At 39.6% G+C, this 19,158-nt stretch overlaps 1 protein-coding gene across 19 annotated transcripts in view; it reads left to right on the top strand.

Moving 5' to 3' along the window:
• UNC79 (unc-79 homolog, NALCN channel complex subunit) overlaps window positions 1–19,158 on the top strand; it is a 280,888-nt gene that overhangs the window by 236,397 nt on the left and 25,333 nt on the right. For all 19 annotated transcript variants that reach the window (XM_054530438.2, XM_054530441.2, XM_024231534.3 and 16 more), the window contains 2 exons: window positions 6,654–6,758; window positions 15,946–16,023. In XM_054530438.2, the coding sequence (XP_054386413.2) occupies window positions 6,654–6,758; window positions 15,946–16,023 (183 nt within the window). The remainder of the gene's footprint in view (window positions 1–6,653; window positions 6,759–15,945; window positions 16,024–19,158) is intronic.

Raw genomic sequence — 19,158 nt, forward strand, 5'->3', positions numbered from 1 at the left:
AATGTGGAAGATTTTAAAACATGGAACAGATAGTAGGTAATTAATTAATTAAAGAAAGGAAGCAGTAAAGATAATAGCAGAAATTAATGAAATAAAAAACAGATATACCAGCCTGGGCAACATAACAAGACCCTGTCTCTACAGAAAAATAAAACAATTAGCCGGTGTGATGGCATGCACCTGTAGTCCTAGCTGCTCTGGAGGCTGAGGTGGGAGGATTGCTTAAACCCAGGAGTTTGAGGCTGCCACAAGCTATGATTGCACCAACTGCACTCTAGGCTAGGTGACAGAGCAAGACCCTTTCTTCTTCTTTGAAAAAATGAAAGAAGGAAGGAAGGAGAGAGAGAAGAAGGAAAGGAAGAAAGGAAGGAACGAAGGAGGGAGAGAAGGAGGGAAGGAAGGAAGGAAGGACAAAGGAAGGAATGAAGGAGGGAGAGAAGGAGGGAAGGAAGGAAGGAAAACATAGATACAATGGAAGATCAATACAACAGAAAGGTGGCTCTTTGACTAGACTAATAAAATAGACAAACCATTGGCAAGACTGATCAAGAAAACCAGATAAAAGACAATGATAAAGAATATCAGCATAACTACAGACAATAGAGATTTTGAAATGAACAACCTTATGCCAGTAAATTTGAAATCTTTGACAGTAGGTACAATTTTCTAGAAATATATAATACAAAACATCCAGAAAGAAAGAAAAAGAAAGAACTGACTAGACTTAGATGCCTGGAAAATGGAATCAATAGTTAAAAACCTACCCTCTAAAACTATTCCAGCTTTAGAGGACAACTTCTACTAAACATTTAAGAACTGACTGATCTCTTCTTTATACAAACTAATAGAATAGAAAAAAGGGAACACTTCCCAAAACATTTCATGAGGCCAGTAGAATCTTGATATCAACCAGAGAAGGACAATAGGAGAAAGGAAAATTATAGGTCAATATCCTTCATAGATGCAAAACTTCTGAATGAATAATATAAAATCAATAATTAAAAATAGGGCCTCTTGACAGAGTTGGAAATGTCTCAAAACATAAAAATGTTTAAATATTAGAACATCTATTAATATCACCATGTTATCAGATTGAAGAAGAAAAACTTCTATCATTATTCAGCAGGTGCAAGAAAATAATTTTTTATAATTCAGTAGTCATTTATCATAAACTCTTATCAAACTAGGAATAGAAGGGAACTTTCTTAACTTCATATAGTGGGTCTACCAGAAACATCTAGCCAGCATTATATTTAATGGTGAAATGCTAAGAGTCATCCCTTTAAAATCATAAATAAGATGAGAAAGTCTATCATCACTGTTTCTATTTATCATGGTGCTGGAGGTCCCATTCAGTTCTGCAAAACAGGAAGAAGAAATCAAAGGTATAAGGATTAGGAAGGAAAAATACAACTCTCATTTTTCACAGGTGATATGATTACAAATGAACCAAAGGGAATCTATAGACAGCTTTTTAGAACCTGCAAGAGAGCTCAGCAAGGATGCTGGATACAGATGAATACCCAGAAATCACCAAATTTTAATATTCAACTACAGATGATTATAAAATATACTTTTAAAATGTCATCTATTGTGGTGACAAAAGATAAATCTAATAAGGATGTGCAATGGTTGGGTGTGGTGGCTCATGCCTATAATCCCTTCGCTTTGGAAGGCCAAGGTGGGAAGATCACTTGAGCCCAGAAGCCTGAGACCAGCCTGGGCAACAAGGCGAGACTCCATCTCTATATTAAAAAAAAAAAAAAAAAAAAAAAAAAATTAGGCGGGGCAAAGTGGCTCATGCATGTGATCCTAGCACTTTGGGAGGTGAAGGTGGGTGGATTGTCTGAGCTCAGAAGTTTGAGACCAGCCTGGGCAACATAATGAAACACTGTCTCTACTAAAATACAAAAATTTAGCTGGGCATAGTGACACGCACCTGTAGTCCCAGCTGCTTGGGAGGCTGAGGTGGGAGAATCGCTTAGCCCCGGGAGGTGGAGGTTGCAGTGAACCGTGACTGTACCCCTGCTCTACAGCCTGTGTGACAGAGTGAGACTCTGTGTCCTTCACCAAAAAAAAAAAAATTATCCAGTTATTGTGGTGCATACCTCTAGTCCTAGCTACTTGCGGGGCTGAGGTGGGAAAATCACTTGAGTCTGGGGGTTTGAGGCTGCAGTGAGCTTTCAGCCTGGGCAACAGAGTGAGAACATTGTCTAAAAAAAAAAAAAAAGAATATGCAAGAACTTTATGGAGATAACCGGAACATTTTACTGAAGAGCATGACACAATGTTAAATAAATGGAAAGAGATTTTATGTTCATGGATGAAGACCCAGAATAGTAAAAACAGGTAATTCTCACAGAGCAACCTATAGGTTTAGTATAATGACAATTAAAATCCTGGATTTTCTCTTCTGATGGTGGTAAACAAGATAATTTGAACCTGTTTTCCCAGTTAACTTAAAAAGTAAAAAGAAAAAAAGTGAAAACTTAAAAAGTAAAAAGAAAAAAAGTGAACAAAACATTTTCTGAAAACTTCTTCAAAATGCTAACTGTATAGAGAAGGGTTATGAGGCTAAGATCAGGGAGAGCCCAGATATTCAGAGCTGTGAGCCCAGTACTGATGGCCATTTTTACCCTGGGAGTGTTTGTCAATCTAGATGTGACTGAGAGGCTGCAGTTTTGGAAGCCCCATGAGGCTAGAGGGACAAAAGTCCGAATCCAGAACCTACCAAGAATGGAGACCCTGATGCCACGCCTCCTGACCCACACATTTTTGACTGGGACCATGAAGAAAAGACATCCCCAGAGTAACTTTCCTTCATGTGGACACAGCTCAGTGTCAAGCCCTGTGGTAGCCCAGTGTAAAATATTACAAGCCTTGTATGTGTATTAAGGTAACCCTGAGCCTGGGTAACATGGCAAAACCTCGTCTCTATAAAAAAATTAAAAAAAAAAATTAGCTGGACATGGTAGCACATGCCTGTAGTTCCAGCTACTCTGAAGGCTGAGGTGGAAGGATCACTTGAGCCCAGGCGGTCAAAGCTGCAGTGAGCTGTGATTGTGCCCCTGACACTAAACAAACAGAAAGCTCTTTGAAGGAAGGTAACATTTCAGGCTGCAAGCCATTTCTGCAAATATCTTCCTAACAAAGCATTCAGCACACAATCAAAGATAACCAGACATATGAAGGGGCAAGACACAATGAGTGAAAATGAATAGGAAGAAAAGACAGTGGAGACAACCCCACAGGGACTCTACTTATTTGATTATGAAAGGATTAAGACATACAGGGCTTCTGAGACACTTGCAATGTGCTGTTGTTTGCCTGGGAGGTGATTACATGAGTGTTTGGTCCATCTTCTGAGACTGGAAAAACTCAAACTCAAGCCATGTTTTTCCTCTGCTCTCACAGTTATCAAGACCAAAGACTTCTGTGATCAAATGTGTGGAGATTTCTTCCCACCAAAAAGCAAGCAATGGATTCTGCAGAATAGATTCATTTCTATTCTGACACTACTTACCTGGAGATAGCATCAGATCCCACGGGTTGAGGGCTCAGCCCCTAAGACTGTCCTCCACCTCCCACCTTCATTTGCCAATTGCAGGCTGTGGTTGTTTTACCCGTGCTTTTGTCTAATTGGTTATAAATTAGGGATCCTTCCTCTTTGGGCTCAATTAATTTGGTAGAGCAGCTCACAGAACTCAGGAAAAACACTTGCTTACATTTACCAGTTATAAAGGCTATTAGAAAGGATACAGATGAAGAGATGCATAACTCAAGGCACATGGGAAGGGGCACAGAGCTTCCATGCCTTCTCTGGGCCTGCCACCTTCCAGGAACCCTCCATGTGTTAAGCTATCCAGAAGCTCTCCAAACCCTTTTCTTTTGGGTTTTTATGGAGGTTTCATTATGTAGACATGGTCAATTAATCCATTGACCATTGGTGATCAATCCAGCCATCAACCCTTCTAAGCCCTTCTCTAAAGGTTGAGGGGTGGGGCTGATAACCCCAACTCTCTAATTGTGCCTTGGTCTTTCAGGTGATCAGTCCTCTTCCTAATGCTACCTGGGCTGCCAGCCGTCAGTCAACTTATTAGCATACAAAAAGAATCAGTTTGGGAGAGTCTAAGGATTTTAGGAGTTGTATGTCAGGTATAGGATCAAAGACCAAATATATATTTTACAGTATCATACATCTGAATCCATTTAACTGTATGCTTATATTTTATGTACTTTTCTGCACATGTGTTATATTCAACAATAGAAAAGGCTTACAAAATTGAAACCAATTCAACATTCCATCAACAGGAGGACTGATCGATTAATTTTGGTGTATTCATACAATAATATATTGTTAAGCTGTTGAGTTGAAAGAACCAGAGCTACATGTATCAATAAGGATAATTTCAAAGATACATTGCAGTGAGTAATTACAAGTTGTAGAAAGATATGCACAATATAACATTACAGAAAGTTAAAAAATGCAAAACAATATTATGTATTGTAATGGAGACATACATATGTAGTTAAAGTGTAAAAACATACATGAAATAATAAGTACCAGATTCAGAATAGTGGCCACTTCAAAGAAGAGAGAAAGGAAGGAAGAAAAGAGAGCACTGTATAGGTAGCTTCAGCTGTTTCTGTGATATTTATTATTTAAAAAGGATGAATCAACTTTCAACCAGGGATTAATATCCAGAATATACAAGGAACTCAAACAACTCAACAGTAAAAAAACAACAGGGCCAGGCGCGGTGGCTCACACCTGTAATCCCAGCACTTTCGGAGGCCGAGGCAGGTGGATCACCTGAGATTGGGAGTTCAAGACCAGTCTGACCAACATGGAGAAACCCCATCTCTACTAAAAATACAAAATTAACTGGGCATGATGGCACATGTCTGTAATCCCAGCTACTCGAGAGGCTGAGGCAGGAGAATTGCTTGTACCCGGGAGGCAGAGGTTGTGGTGAGCTGGGATAGCGCCATTGCACTCCAGCCTGGGCAACGAGTGAAACCCTGTCTAAAAACAAACAAACAAACAACAACAAAAAACATGTAAATAATCCCACTAAATAAATAATCCCTCTAAGTAAACAATCCCACTAAACAGTGGGCAAAGGACCTAAACAGACATTTCTCAAAAGAAGGCATACAAATGGCCAACAGGCATATGAAAAAAAATGCTCAATATCACTAATCATCAGGGAAATGCAAATCAAAACCACAATGAGATATCATCTTACCCCAGTTAGAATGGCTATTATCAAAAGGACAAAAAAATAAGAGATCCTGACGAGGATGTGGAGAAAAGGGAACTCTTGCACCCTGTTGGTAGGAATTTAAATTATGAAGCCACTATCGGAAACAGTATGGATATTTCTCAAAAGACTAAAAAGTACCTGTCCTATGATTCAACGATGTGACTACTTGGTATTTATCCAAATGAAAAGAAATCAGTATATCAAAAGGATATCTGCACTCCCATGTTTATTGCAGCACTGTTCACAATAGCAAAAGTATGGAGTCAACCTAAGTGTCCATCAGTGGACAAATGGATAAAGAAATGTGGTATGTATACATAATGAACTACTATTCAACCATAAAAAATAGCAACAGGGATGGAACTGGAGTTTGTTATGTTAAGTGAAATAAACCAGGCACAGAAAGACAAATATCATATGTTCTCACTCATATGGGGATGCTAAAAAAAATTGATTTCATAGAGGTAGAGTGTGGAAGGACAGCTACCAGAGGCTGGGAAGGGTGTGTGTGGGGAGGATGAAGAGAATGGTTCATGGGTACAAGCATACAGTTAGATAGAAGAAATGAGTTCTAATGTTCAATAGCAGAGTAGGGTGACCATAGCTAATGACAGTATATTGTACATTTCAAAATACTATAAGTGAGGACTTGAAATGTTCCCAGTGCATAGAAATGATAAATACTCAAGATGATGAATAACCTAAATACTCTAACTTGATCACTACACGTTCTGTGCATGCAACAGAATATCACATGTACCCCATAAATATGTACAAATATTATGTATGAATTTAAGAAAGAATGAAAGAAGCTAGGATTCCAAAAATATTATATATGAATTTAAGAAAGAATGAAAGAAGCTAGGATTCCAAAAAAGGATGAATCAAATAAAGCAAAATGATGTGATCTGACAAAGAGGATGGTAGGTGCATACTCTATTCCATTCTCTCCATTTTTCTGGATGCTTGAAATAGTCCATTTCAGAAATAAGTTCCTTGGAGAGGTCACAGAATAAAGAGTTGTATATGTTTCTCTCTAAATCATTTTGTATTGAAAAAATACTTTTCGACTGATTTAATTGCTGCAGTTCTTGGAACCTGTTTCCTGTGAATAAGAACCAAATACTGGGGCATCAATGTTTAAGAGATAGCTTATCTTTTGCTTGTCCATTAAATTATTTGTCCTCAGTGCTTCTGTAAACTCATTATACACACAAAAATGCCTTTTTTTGGTTCTAATTTTATTTCTTGAGGACACTTCACTATGCATTTTTAAATACTGTTTTTTATTTCTGACCCATGAATCTTTTGGAAGCTCTTTTGACATAGATATACTCTAACTGAATTTCTAAAATCACTTACCTCCTTCTGTTTTGTTTTCTTTAGGAACGAGATAAATTCTACTTGTCTCGTAGTGTTGTTCTAGAACTTCTGCAGGCCCTAAAGCTCAAATCTCCTTTACCAGATACAAACCTTCTTCTGCTCGTTCAGGTAAGCTCATGCCTGATTTGTAAAACTTTTCATGAGATCCATGTATGTTTGGGAAAATTAAGGGAAGTATAGAGTGTATGCATAAAACTAAATATCTTTGCCCAGAGATGATAAATAATATATCTTATATGGACCATGATCTAACTAATAGTATGCACCTGACGCTTCCACTGGCTAAAGAAGTCCAAGAAGGAGTATTGACTTTGTTCCTACTGTGGAATTAGTTCTGTGGGGGTTAAAAAGAAGAATAAAACAATATTTTTTGTCCCCAAGAAATGCGTGATCCAGTAGGTTAGAGGGTCAGGTCAGTCACCAGAGCTGAGACAGGTCTACTGAGGCCAGAAGTGGGGGAATAGGCTGAGGTCTGCCTGCAGAGTCAAATGAGTATGAGTGATCCCTGAATCTCTGTGAGCAGAAGTGAAGGAGAGGGTGAGTCAGGCCAGAGACAGTCAAATGGCAGGATGCACTGAATGGTACCCACAGTTGGGGGTAGGTACTCTTCAGCCCTCAGGGGACCACTGAAGCCGAGGACCACTATAAGGCAGGCTTTGGAGAACTGGCAACGATTATGTTTTTGGTTTTAGGGTTTCTGAGGGACTAAAGCCTTCTACCCTGCTGTGTTTAACTCAGCATCTTAGGCAGGCATGCAGGCTTTGATGACCTGAGACAGGCTATGATAGTGCCATGAGAGAAAGAGGTAAACAAAGTCCTAGGGAGAAGTTGAGAGCAGGATGGATCCCACCCCTTATGATGTGAAATCAGAGACTTCATGAAGGAAGTAGCATTTGAGTTGGGTCACAAAGGACTGGAGGGTACAGACAAATGTCTTTGCCTGGGATTAGGGTTCAGCCTAGAGAGGTTGACTGGCTTCAAGCATAGGGGAGGCTTAGGCAGGATGGTGGAGTACATTTAGGGATAATGGCATGAGGATAGGGTTGAGAAAAAGTAGACTGGCTGTGCCAGAGGAATCAGCAGGGGTTCAGGTAACCTGGCATCCTGCCTCTCACCCAAGGGTTGAGGCTAGATTTAGAGACTTGGCCATGAGCTACAGCTGGGATCAGGGTGTCATTCAATGGCCTTTGGGTAAAGTGCCCAGCCATTGCATCACAGCTGTGTCAGCACTTGCTGATGAGCATTAAGACCAGTCCCAGAGTCTGGGCCTACAAGCTGAGGGTTAAATGATTGAAGGAATATGGGAGCTTGGTATCAAGGAACTAGACAGATTTCTCTGAATTGTAAGTACTTATTTGGAGACATGAGAGAGAAGGGAACACTAATGGAGGACCTATTATGTGTTAAGCATTTGATCCTTACAGCCTCGTGCAGCATTGGTTCTGTATTGCATGGGGTGGTTCAGTGGCTTGCCCAAGACCACGGTGCTGGCCTAAGTGACAGGTAGTATCAAGCACCTGATTTCAGTGTGTTAGGGCTCAGAGCCCAGCTCCCTTTGGTATAACACACAGCCTTGACAGGCCCTTTCCATCCCTTACGTGGATTACTGTAACAGCTCTTAGCTTTGTGCACCTCCTTCATCTCTTTCCCCACCAACCCAATCTTCTGGCCTGTGGCTGCCTAGAGGAATTTTGCTGAACTCCGCTTTTCTGATAGAGATCACTCTTGCATCAGAAACCTAGAGTGACCTTGTAAGGTCTGAACTATCCAGGTCTTCCATCATCCGGCCTCATCTGACTCTTCAGCAGTATTTCCCACTACAAATATTTACTGACCACCTATCTTGGGCTGGGTTCTGGGAATATAGAGATGTGACAGGCATATCCTGATAATGTGCCAATTACTCTCCTGAAAGTCTACACAGTGTATAAAACACTATGGAAGAGGAAGTGGCTAACTGAACCTAGGAGATGGAGGAAGGCTTATGAAGCATTATGAGGCCTGACATGGGCCAGGTGCTCTGCAGGGTGCTGGGGAAACAGAAGAATCAGCCATGACCCCTTCCTTGCAGGAGTTTACAATTTAGCAATTGAAGTTGACATGTAAATGAAAAAAAAAATTCCCACATAGTGCAACGGGTACAGTATAGAGATGTGTGCTGAGTAAGGAAGTGTTGTTTGCAGAAGAGTTCACATGGACCTTGAAGGATGCACAGAAGTTCAGGAGTTGACCCAGTAGAGAAGATGAGGAACAACTCTTGTCAGTTACTGTTGAATATCCACTGCCTGGTCTCCATACTCCCCCTCTAGAGACTACAAATCATTAGGATCAGAAATGAGTTTTTCTCAAAGGCTTGAGATTTAATTAAAAAGTTGGTATACTTTCAATGAATGGTCTTGAGTTGTCTTTGAACGGCTTTCTAGGACACATTGAACTCTCAGTGAGTCAGTGATTGCTGGAAAATGACAGCAATGGATGCAGGGCATGATGTCATCAGAATGAAATGGCTCTTATTATACCAAGATACTGGACATCCCAGGAGGAAGACAAGCAAAGTCACAGCCAGAAAATATCTGTGCTCCTAAGGAGAGACCAACTTTGCATTTCTCTCTGTGGATTGCATTGGCCAGGCCCTTCTGCTCACATAGCAGCAGCAACATTGCCTTTGAGAACAAGCAGTGTTCACACAGACTTTTTTACTTATTTATTTTTAATTAATTTATTTATTTTTGAGACAAGATGTTGCTCTGTCACCCAGGTTGGAACGCAGTGGCATGATCTTAGCTCACTGCAACCTCTGCCTCCCTGGCTCAAGTGATCCTCCTACCTCAGCCTCTGATGTAGCTGGGACTACAGGTGTGGGCCGCCACTCCTGGCCAATTTTTAAAATATTTTTAGTAGAGATGGGGGTTGGCCATGTTGCACAGGCTGGTCTTGAACTCCTGGACTCAAGCTAAGCACTCATCTTCGCCTCTCAAGGTGCTGGGATTACAGGTGTGAACCACTTCTCTTGGCCCAAAAAGATCTTTTTGAAGATTCATGGGATCTACACTGACTTGGAGGAGAGGGCAGGTGAACAGGGCTTAGGGAAATATCCCGGGAGGGATTTAAGGTTAGCAGCCTGACTGTGTCTGGAGGTCACTTGCTTCTGAGAGTGTTGCAGTTGGAGATGTGTCACCTGAAAACCACCTAGACTTCAGGGTACTGAAGGTGCTTTCCTGCGGACGGTGAACAGCATTCCCTTAATTGCCCTTTGTCTTGAGCGGAGCAGATCTGTGTGGCTGATCTTCTTGGGGTCTAGCACTCCATACTGTAACTGCTGGAGATTGGTTTTCAATGAAATACATTAGTCACCTGTAATAAGCACTTGTCACAAGATGCCGAAAGAACACTGACAGTTTAAATTACCCAGTGCTTAAGGAAACCACAAAAACAGTGATTATTGCATCACAGTTAGGTGACTAAATAACAAAAACAAATTAAGAAGAAAGACAGCAAAAAGATACTTCCGAATGTGTTTTATGGGTTTTCATCTGCCATTTCATCTTTTTAAAACAAATGTGTGACTTGTCATTGAAATCATTAGGTTACAAAACATTAAGTTGTAAAATTATTCAGATTGAAGTGGTATTTTGGAGACATTTTCAGATAATGCCCAGGAAAAACAACTTTATGGAAATGTTTCAGTCTTCTCCAACAAAAAATGTTGAGCGTGGTTTGTTCCTGGGTTTCAGCACCAAGGGAAAACAAAATTAAGCCATTTCAAAGTAACAAATCTTTGTTCTATAAACTCTTAAGCAATTTTTATTTCTAATCAGAGAAATAAAAGTGAGGCATACCTTAAAACAGACTAGTTCCCTTTTCTGCCCTGTGGTCCTGCCTAAGTCATGGAGAGAAGTCTTCCATGGGGCCACACATGGTATATTAGTCTGTTCTCATGCTGCTAATAAAGATATACCTGAGACTGGATAATTTATAAAAGAAAGAGGTTTAATTGACTCACAGTTCCACATGGTTGGGGAGGCCTCACAATCACGGTGGAGGTGATTGAGGAGCAAAGTCACATCTTACATGGCAGCAGGCAAAAGAGCTTGTGCAGGGGGAACTCCCATTTATAAAACCATCAGATCTTGTGAGACTTATTCACTACCATGAGAACAGTATGGGGGAAACCACCCTCACCATTCGATTATCTCCACCTGGCCCCTTGACACATGGGGATTATTACAATTCAAGGTGAGATTTGTGTGGGGACATAGCCAAACCATATCAGATGGGATGAGGAGAAACGTTGTTTCTCTTGTGAGTAGTTCTTTTTTTTTGAAATGGAGTCTAGCTCTGTCACCCAGGCTGGAGTGCAATGGTGCAATCTCAGCTCACTGCAATCTCCACCTCCTGGATTCAAGTGATTCTCCTGCCTCAGCCTCCTGAGTAGCTGGGACTACAGGCACGCACGACCATGCCCAGCTAATTTTTGTATTTTTAGTAGAGATGGGGTTTCACCATGTTGGTCAGGCTGGTCTTGAACTCCTGACCTCGTGATCTGCCCGCCTCGGCCTCCCAAAGTGCTGGGATTACAGGCGTGAGCCACTGCGCCTGGCCTAGTGCCTCTTTCTAGGGTTTCTCAGTTGCTTTTTTTCTTGCCCTTGACTGCCTGGGTCCTCCAGGTGTTCTCTGTAGAATAGTGGAAATGACAGCCTGCTCTCTGGAAGCTTCTTTTAGGCCAGAGATCTAGGCTGGAGTCAGAGGAAACCTTTCCCCTTTACCTATGGGCATTGTCAGCTCCTGGCACTTGGACAACCAGGCTTACATCAGGGACAGATGATCTGCCAGGAGCAGACAGTGACTTTCTTTATGTATATTAGTGACCATCATCTGAAGGCCACCCGGTGAGGGTGGGTTTAGTTAACTGAAAATGCAATTTGGAAACATAAAAAAAATCAGTAACCAGAAGGAAAAACTCCCTAGGTGATCCATCACGAATGACACCAGTCCCCATGCTGAAAACAGAGTCTGTTGCTCCAATGTTGCGTTTCCCATTCATTCTTTCACCCCACAGGGAACTGCTGGTATTTCCTCCACTACTTTTCTAATTAATAACAGTAGATAGATGAGCTCACTAAGATGGAACCATTTCTATTCTTCTCGTAGATAGACCATACCTTTGGGTTACCAAATACTCTGGCAGTAAGAGAGGCCCCTTAAAGAACAAATAGAATGCTTGTCCAAGAAATGTGGGATCACCCAAGTTTTAAACATGTCAAGACAGTAACTGGTACCAACCTGTTTTTTAATTCCTAGAAGTTCTCCCTGGAGGCCTGGCATCATGGGGAATTCCCCAGCCTCCTCTATTGTGGTTGTCTAGCCATGACCACTGTTGTTTACATATAAAGTTTTTTTACATATAAAGTTTACATATATAAAGTTTATGTGTGAATTTACATATGAAGCTGAGTGGCCTTAAATGTTCAGGTGGATTTTTTCTTTTTAAAGAAAAAGAGGCGTGGAGATAGGAAAGAATTTGCTGAATAGAAAAATGTCATTTCAGAGTCCAAATTGTTGATCCCCAGGGCATAGTTCTCCTTTTGCATTTTGGACAGATGCACTAGCACATTATTTTAATTCAGATCTATTGACATTTTTGCTTTTTGTTTCCAATATTTTCTCTTTTGCTGGTTTGCTGTGGATATTTTATGTATAATAGGTTATTATAATTGTTCTCAAGATAGATTAGAGTTTTCATAATAAGTGATAACTCCCACCATAAAGACTGTTTAAGTTCAAATCAGAAAGAATTTCCTTAGCTCCTATTATGTGTCAAGAGTAGATATTCGACCGGGTACGGTGCCTCACACCTGTAATCCCAACACTTTGGGAGGCTGAGGCAGGCGGATCAGGAAGTCAAGAGATCAAGACCATCCTGGCTAACATGGTGAAACCCCGTCTCTACTAAAAATACAAAAATTAGCTGGATGTGGTGGCATCTGCCTGTAGTTCCAGCTACTCGGGAGGCTGAGGCAGGAGAATTGCTTGAGCCCGGGACATGGAGATTGCAGTGAGCCAAGATCGCGCGACTGCACTCCAGCCTGGCGACAGAGCAAGATTCCATCTCAAAAAAAAAAAAAAAAAAAAAAAGTAGATATTCTGCTAATTTGCATGTACCACTCCCACTCTGTGGGATATACGTGCATATTGAAGTTATGAGAAATCGTATTGTTGAAGAAAGGTTTTCTTTTAAAGATAGGTTCGTTGTGGGTTGGAGGACAGAGAACTGGTGGAGGAACAGCTGTTGCTTTTAATTCACAGAGTTATCATTGAATGGGGTTATTAATATTAGTTGAGTTAGTAACAATCTGATCACTCTATGAGATGAGAGGTGAAGACACTATTTTGGGTATCATTTCGATAATGAAGTTAGTAATGACATAATAGACATCGTGTTTCTTTTGTATTCACGGGGGAATGCATATTTCAGTGCTCGATTTCCCTCAAAGTACAGAATTCTTCCTTCGACAGCGATCATCATTTCCTTCTCTGATTTTTGTTATATATGATTATATTTTGAGCAGCTCTATAACATCATAATAGATTTTTTTTCAGTTTATGGTTGGCAGCCATGTAAAACAAAGACAGAAAGGTTTATTAAGGTTTTAGTTGTGCATCTGATGTAAAAATATGCTGGATTACAATGCATGGATTAAAAAATAGATGATTTCTGAGGCTTATGCACTTTTATTTCCTTTAATATGCCAGATTCTCTGTGTACCTCCTTTACTTTTAGGGTGATTTTTGATTAGTTCTGACTAGTAAGAGTTCTCATAAATCAGACAGTTGGATCCAACCTCAGATCTTGACTCTGTGTGATTGCTAACCATGCTGAAATGTGCTTACATTATGCTCTACATTGCACTTTGCTGAGTATTGTGGGTGAGAAAGTGATCTGCTAAAGGGAGATACAGACATTTAAAATTTTGCTTCTTCACAAACCTTATCTTAACCTCAAGGGCCCATCCGGGCCATGCAAACATACTTAAGTGGGGTCCAGGACTTTAAACCATCCTTAAAGAGACAGCTGTAAGTGCGCCCCTCACCTCACATAGTAGATATGGCTCTGTCTCCCCTGTGGCCTCTCTCAGCTGTGCAACATCATTTCTGATGTAAAGAACTTCATCAAAATTAATGCTGATGTCCTCACAGAGGTTTTAGAACTCAATTATAAGTTGTTGGTCTTAGACTGAAGACTTAGATAGCTATTTATTATTTATTTATTTACTTACTTATTTATTTGAAGCAGAGTCTCACTCTGCTGCCCAGGCTGGAGTGCAGTGGTGCCATCTTGGCTCACTGCAACCTCTGCCTCTCAGGTTCAAGTGATTCTTCTCCTGCCTCAGCCTCCCAAGTAGCTGAGTTATAGGCATGTGCCACCATACCCAGCTAATTTCCACCTCAGCCTCCCAAAGTGCTGAGATTACAAGCATGAGCCACCACACCTGGCCTAGATAGCTTTTTAAGATGAATTTTATGGGAAAACGTGCAATCTCTACCAGGAAGCTGGGTTGGGAGTGTTCCTTCTGTTCACTGTGTATGTCTATCAAATATTTCAGGTTTTATTTTTTTATGTATAGGTTTTGGCTGGAGTTAAAGGCTTTACATTTTCTGAAACCTGATTTATTTACTTTTCCTTACATTAGAAATAAGCTTAAGTTAGGTGAGCAGACATAGCAAACCTGAATAAGATCATAGAAAACGCTAGGTGTTCCCAGCGTGTTACCAGTTGCCCCCTTCTATGCCAGATTCAGAGTTAATGGCTAAATAGATTCTTCAGTTTTCTGTAACTGTATTTGAGGCAAATGGAAATGACAGAATGTTAATGTGGAGATCTGTGTCCACTCCTGTCACACAGCTCTTGGGGACAGCTCTGCTTGTGCCCTCTTGCCCCCACTCAGTTATATACACTTACGTGCTTTCCATGGAGGACACCCCTCCCACACTTGAACACCAGCTCTTGGCCCTGAGCCGGAAGTCTAAGGGTTCCTTGGCCTCAGGAGGCCTTTGGCGTAGAGGTGTACCCAGTTAGCCAAAACCTGCTACCTGTTAATAATGCTTACATTTAAACCCCTGACTAGCCCGATAATATGCTAGTTTCTGTTCCTTTGTTACATGGCTCCTTATCAGGCCTCCTAGAGATTTACTCTGCGACCCTAGTTGTTATTACTTCTCCCCAGTGTGACAGGGACCGAGCCTGCTGACCCATTCCGCTTCCCTGTGCCTTCCAGTATGAGAACGGAATGAATGAGAAGGCAGAGCAACTGGTGCTGAAACTTCTGAACTCTGCACAGCACCAGTTTCAGATCCCAAAGTTGTTAAGGCTACTGGCCAGAGGGCAGGAAATATAAATTAAACAGGAGCTAATTGCTCATAGCAAACTCTACTTCATGGTTAACTTTTTTTCTTAAGACTATTAATAAATAGTTGAGTGCTGCATTAAGTAAGAAACACCTGTCAAAATCTGTAATGAAGCAAATTAAATTGAAATATGGTAAATCCATTCTTGTAATGATCTCAAGTCACAACTGGCTAATGGATTTGCTTTGTAAACTCTCACTGAGCCCCTCTGAGGTGTCCGGCACCAAGCTAGTGCTGGGGTTGAGGTGCATCAAGCCTGTGCTCTTGAAGAGCTCACAGCAGGTTGAGAAATAGACTCATAAGTCACTGCAGTCTGACGTGGTGACTGTTACAATGGAAGTGTGTGAAAAGTCCTCTGGGTGCCCAGGGAAGGAGTGGGGGTCTTTATCTGCACAGATGATACATGTGGATGAATAGGGGCAGGAGGATGAGATGCTGAAAGTCCCCTGTGGGGAAGAAACAGGTAGAATACTCACTCTGAGGTTGATTATTTTTCTGGATTCTTTCTAAATATATGATACGATAATAGAAATCATGAAACTGTATGAAATGTGCTTACAGTAACTGTCAAGAAGTACTAAACAATAAATAGAATGACTTAACAATAAATCTAACAATGCTGACATCTTTTATTTTTTCCTTGATTGAATGCACCATTTCAGTGCCACTTAACAGTCTGGGTAAAGTAAGACTCTGTGTGTTAATTTTAGTACTGTGATTCTGAGTTTCTGATAGGAATGAACCATCATGATTAGTAAATCTGATCTATCCAAGGCACATCGTTATGAAAATAAACACTAATTAATTTAAGCCAAGTTAATAAAATGATAAATTACTTACTACTGTCCAGATACCCTTAAAAATAATTATCCTTTCACTTTTTTATTAGTTTATTTGTGCAGATGCTGGAACCAAACTAGCTGAGTCAACAATCCTGAGCAAGCAGATGATAGCCTCTGTACCTGGAGTAAGTCCTGACCAAATTCATTGTCTACATACTTATATTTCATAGAATAGTAGTTAAGAATATAGGGTTTAGACTTACATCAGGGTTTGAGGCCTGCCATTTACTAGCTATGTGACTTTTGGAATGTATTTTAACCTATAATTCTTTGATTTGTATCATCTGTCAAATGGGATATAACAGGGTTTAACGTATAGGTTGAGGATTGAATGAGATAATGCATGCAAAGCATATTAGCAAGGAGCCAGGCATAGTAAATGCTATGAAAATGTTATCTATTAAACATAATATTAACAAACATTGCCTATTTTTTGATATTTTAGTTATTTTCTATATTTTTCTATTGTAACTAATACGCAAAGAACATCTTTGTGCTTAAATCTTTGTCCATACTTCAGACCATTTCTTTATAATAGATTTCTGGGAATAGAATGACTAAACTGTGTTTTTTTTTTTTTAAGGGTTCTTGACAGTGTAATACAAGGTTCTATGAGACAAAAATCCCAATTCTCAATGACTTATGAAAGTTTATTGTTTGCTCATGTGAAGTTTAAATGGGTATCCTGATTAGTAGGGAAAGGGGGATTTCCACGTGCATACTCGGGAATCAGGTTTCTTCCATTATGTGCAGTACACTGCAGTCAGCTTGATTGTGGTTGGGGAAAGGGAAGAGAATATGGCCCATGGGGTTTTCACAGGCCAAGTCTAAAAGTGTGTGGTTTTTTTCCTACTCACATTCCATTGGCTAGAACTCAGTCACATGACCACACCCAACTGCAAGGGATGATGGGAAATGTGGTCTAGTTGTGGGCCAAGGAAGAAGACAGGCCTGGGGAGTGGCTAGCCAGTCTCTGCTGCATGCTCGCTGTTTCCTTTATTGTTTAATTCTTTAAAACTCAATATTTGCTACCTATGCCATAGCTAAAAAAAAATGTCCCTAATAATAAAAGGGTTATTGAAATCAGTAATTAAAAGACGAACATTCCAACAACAAAAGAAAAGCAACATATAGGTCCCTTTCTGATGACCAATAAGCCATTAAAAATAAACCTTTTACTCTGATAGCAATCAATGAATTGTAAGTTAATATGAAGTATAAAAATATTTAAAAATATAAAAATTAAAATTGGCTAGGCAATCAGCAGACTTTTCTCTCAAAAAAAAAAACACACACACTTCATCAGGGCATGAAGGACATATAGGAAGCTGCATATCTTTAATGTATGTGACTTGATGAGTTTGGAAATGATTATACATTCATGAAACCACCACCGTGATCTATGCCATGAACATATCCATCATCTCCAGCAGTTTCTTCCTGCCCTATTTGTTTTTTTGTTTGTTTGTCATTAGCAATAAGAGCACTTTACATAAGATCTACCTTCTTAGGAAATTTCTAAGTATGTAATACAATATTTCTAACTCTAGGGACTCTGCTGCCCAGTAAATCTCTAGGACTTACTCACCTTGCATAATTGAAGCCTTGGACCTTTTGACTAATACCTCCCCATTTTCCCTCCCCAGCAGATCCACCTCACTGATTAGACTTATTGATGGTAAAATGAAACAAGCATTCTTGTAAGCCACTAGTGGTAGTAAAACCAACCTTGCTGGAGGGCAGTTTGACAATCTTCCTTCAGGAATATGTCTGAGAAAATAAATATGCACATGTTTTATATTCAGTATGTTTATTAAAGCATCATTTAAAATAGCAGAACTATGGAAACAAAGTAAATGTCTAACATCATCAGGGTATTGTTTAAATAAAATAAGTTGCATCCGTAAGATAAGACTATTATGTACCTACCAAATCAAAGTTTCAAATAATATTTAATTAATTGGAAAATGCTTATGATGTATTTAATTAAAAAACAAGTTAGAAAAATGTTATCTCAATCTTATAAACATTATATGTATGTGTGTATGTTATATACATTAGAAAAATTTAAAAAAACTTGGAAGGAAATATTAACAGTAGTTTTCCCAGAGGTGGAGGACAGGAATTAGGATTATGGTGATTTCGATTTTAATTTTAGTGATCTGTATTTTCCAAATTTCCTATATTAAACATGTGTTGCTTTTATAATCTAAGAAATGTAACTTTAAAATCAAATATTAGTTTTGAGGAAGAATTAGCTATGATTTGCTTCAATTCATGAGTTTGAGTTTTGAATATTTTCAACTTTTTAATCATTAGTTTTCCTATGAAATAAATGTAGCTCTTCTGAAACAAATGGAGCTTGACTTCTTCTGTTTTGTTTCTTAAGTAACACACCTAAGGTTATTCTTAAGCTTTGCAAAGTAGAAAAAAGGGAGGAGGGATTGGAAATTATGTGTTTTGTTTCCTAAGTGTATATGGCTCACTAAGATTCTCTTGACCATACAGTGAATTTTAAGGCTTTTATTAGATGTAGCTGGTTGTCTCTAAAACAAAAGTGACTCGGTGGTAGTAAATTCCTTGCTCTCATTTTTTGAGATTCAAACTTAAAAGACAAATATTGAATAATGCTCCTAGTAATTATTTTCAGTGACATTTGCCTAGTTGAAATGCTATAAAATATTGCCTATGAAAGAAACAAATCCCTTTCAAGAAATTCAAGAACAGAGTCTCCAGTCCTATTTGCATGACATGTGAAAGGTCAGAGAAAATGGAATAAATCGCGGGGAAATCCTTTTTTGCACGAAAGGATTAATATTCCAAAAGCAGGAACACAATAACCTTTTATAATTCCTTCACTTGATTTAAATTAAAAGAGGAAAACTTTGGAACGTACGAAATGCTTGGAAAACACTCTGACAGACTGCCAATGACCTTATTTTGCTGTTTGTTATCCTGTCAGAAGAACTGACAAGCGTAACATTCTAGAAGAGAGAGAAGGTGATATAGTTCAGTACCGCGCAGATTTACATGAATATGGGAAAATGAGAGCCACTGGGTGAGCTAGTTAAGTCTATAATGTTCCAGATTTTCCTAAAGAAAGCCGAGGAAGGCCTTTAGCATAGTATTCATCTGGCTTCAAAGCCTGCCTCGTTTGATCCACATGATACCCGGCCTGATGTGTGGTTTCTCTCATACGGCTTTGATATAGCAGCCTGCTTGTTCATTTTCCTTTGCTTTGCTTATAATCCTAAATTCAC

Source organism: Pongo abelii, chromosome 15, assembly GCF_028885655.2.
Source record: "Pongo abelii isolate AG06213 chromosome 15, NHGRI_mPonAbe1-v2.0_pri, whole genome shotgun sequence".
Taxonomy (NCBI): Eukaryota; Metazoa; Chordata; class Mammalia; order Primates; family Hominidae; genus Pongo; species Pongo abelii.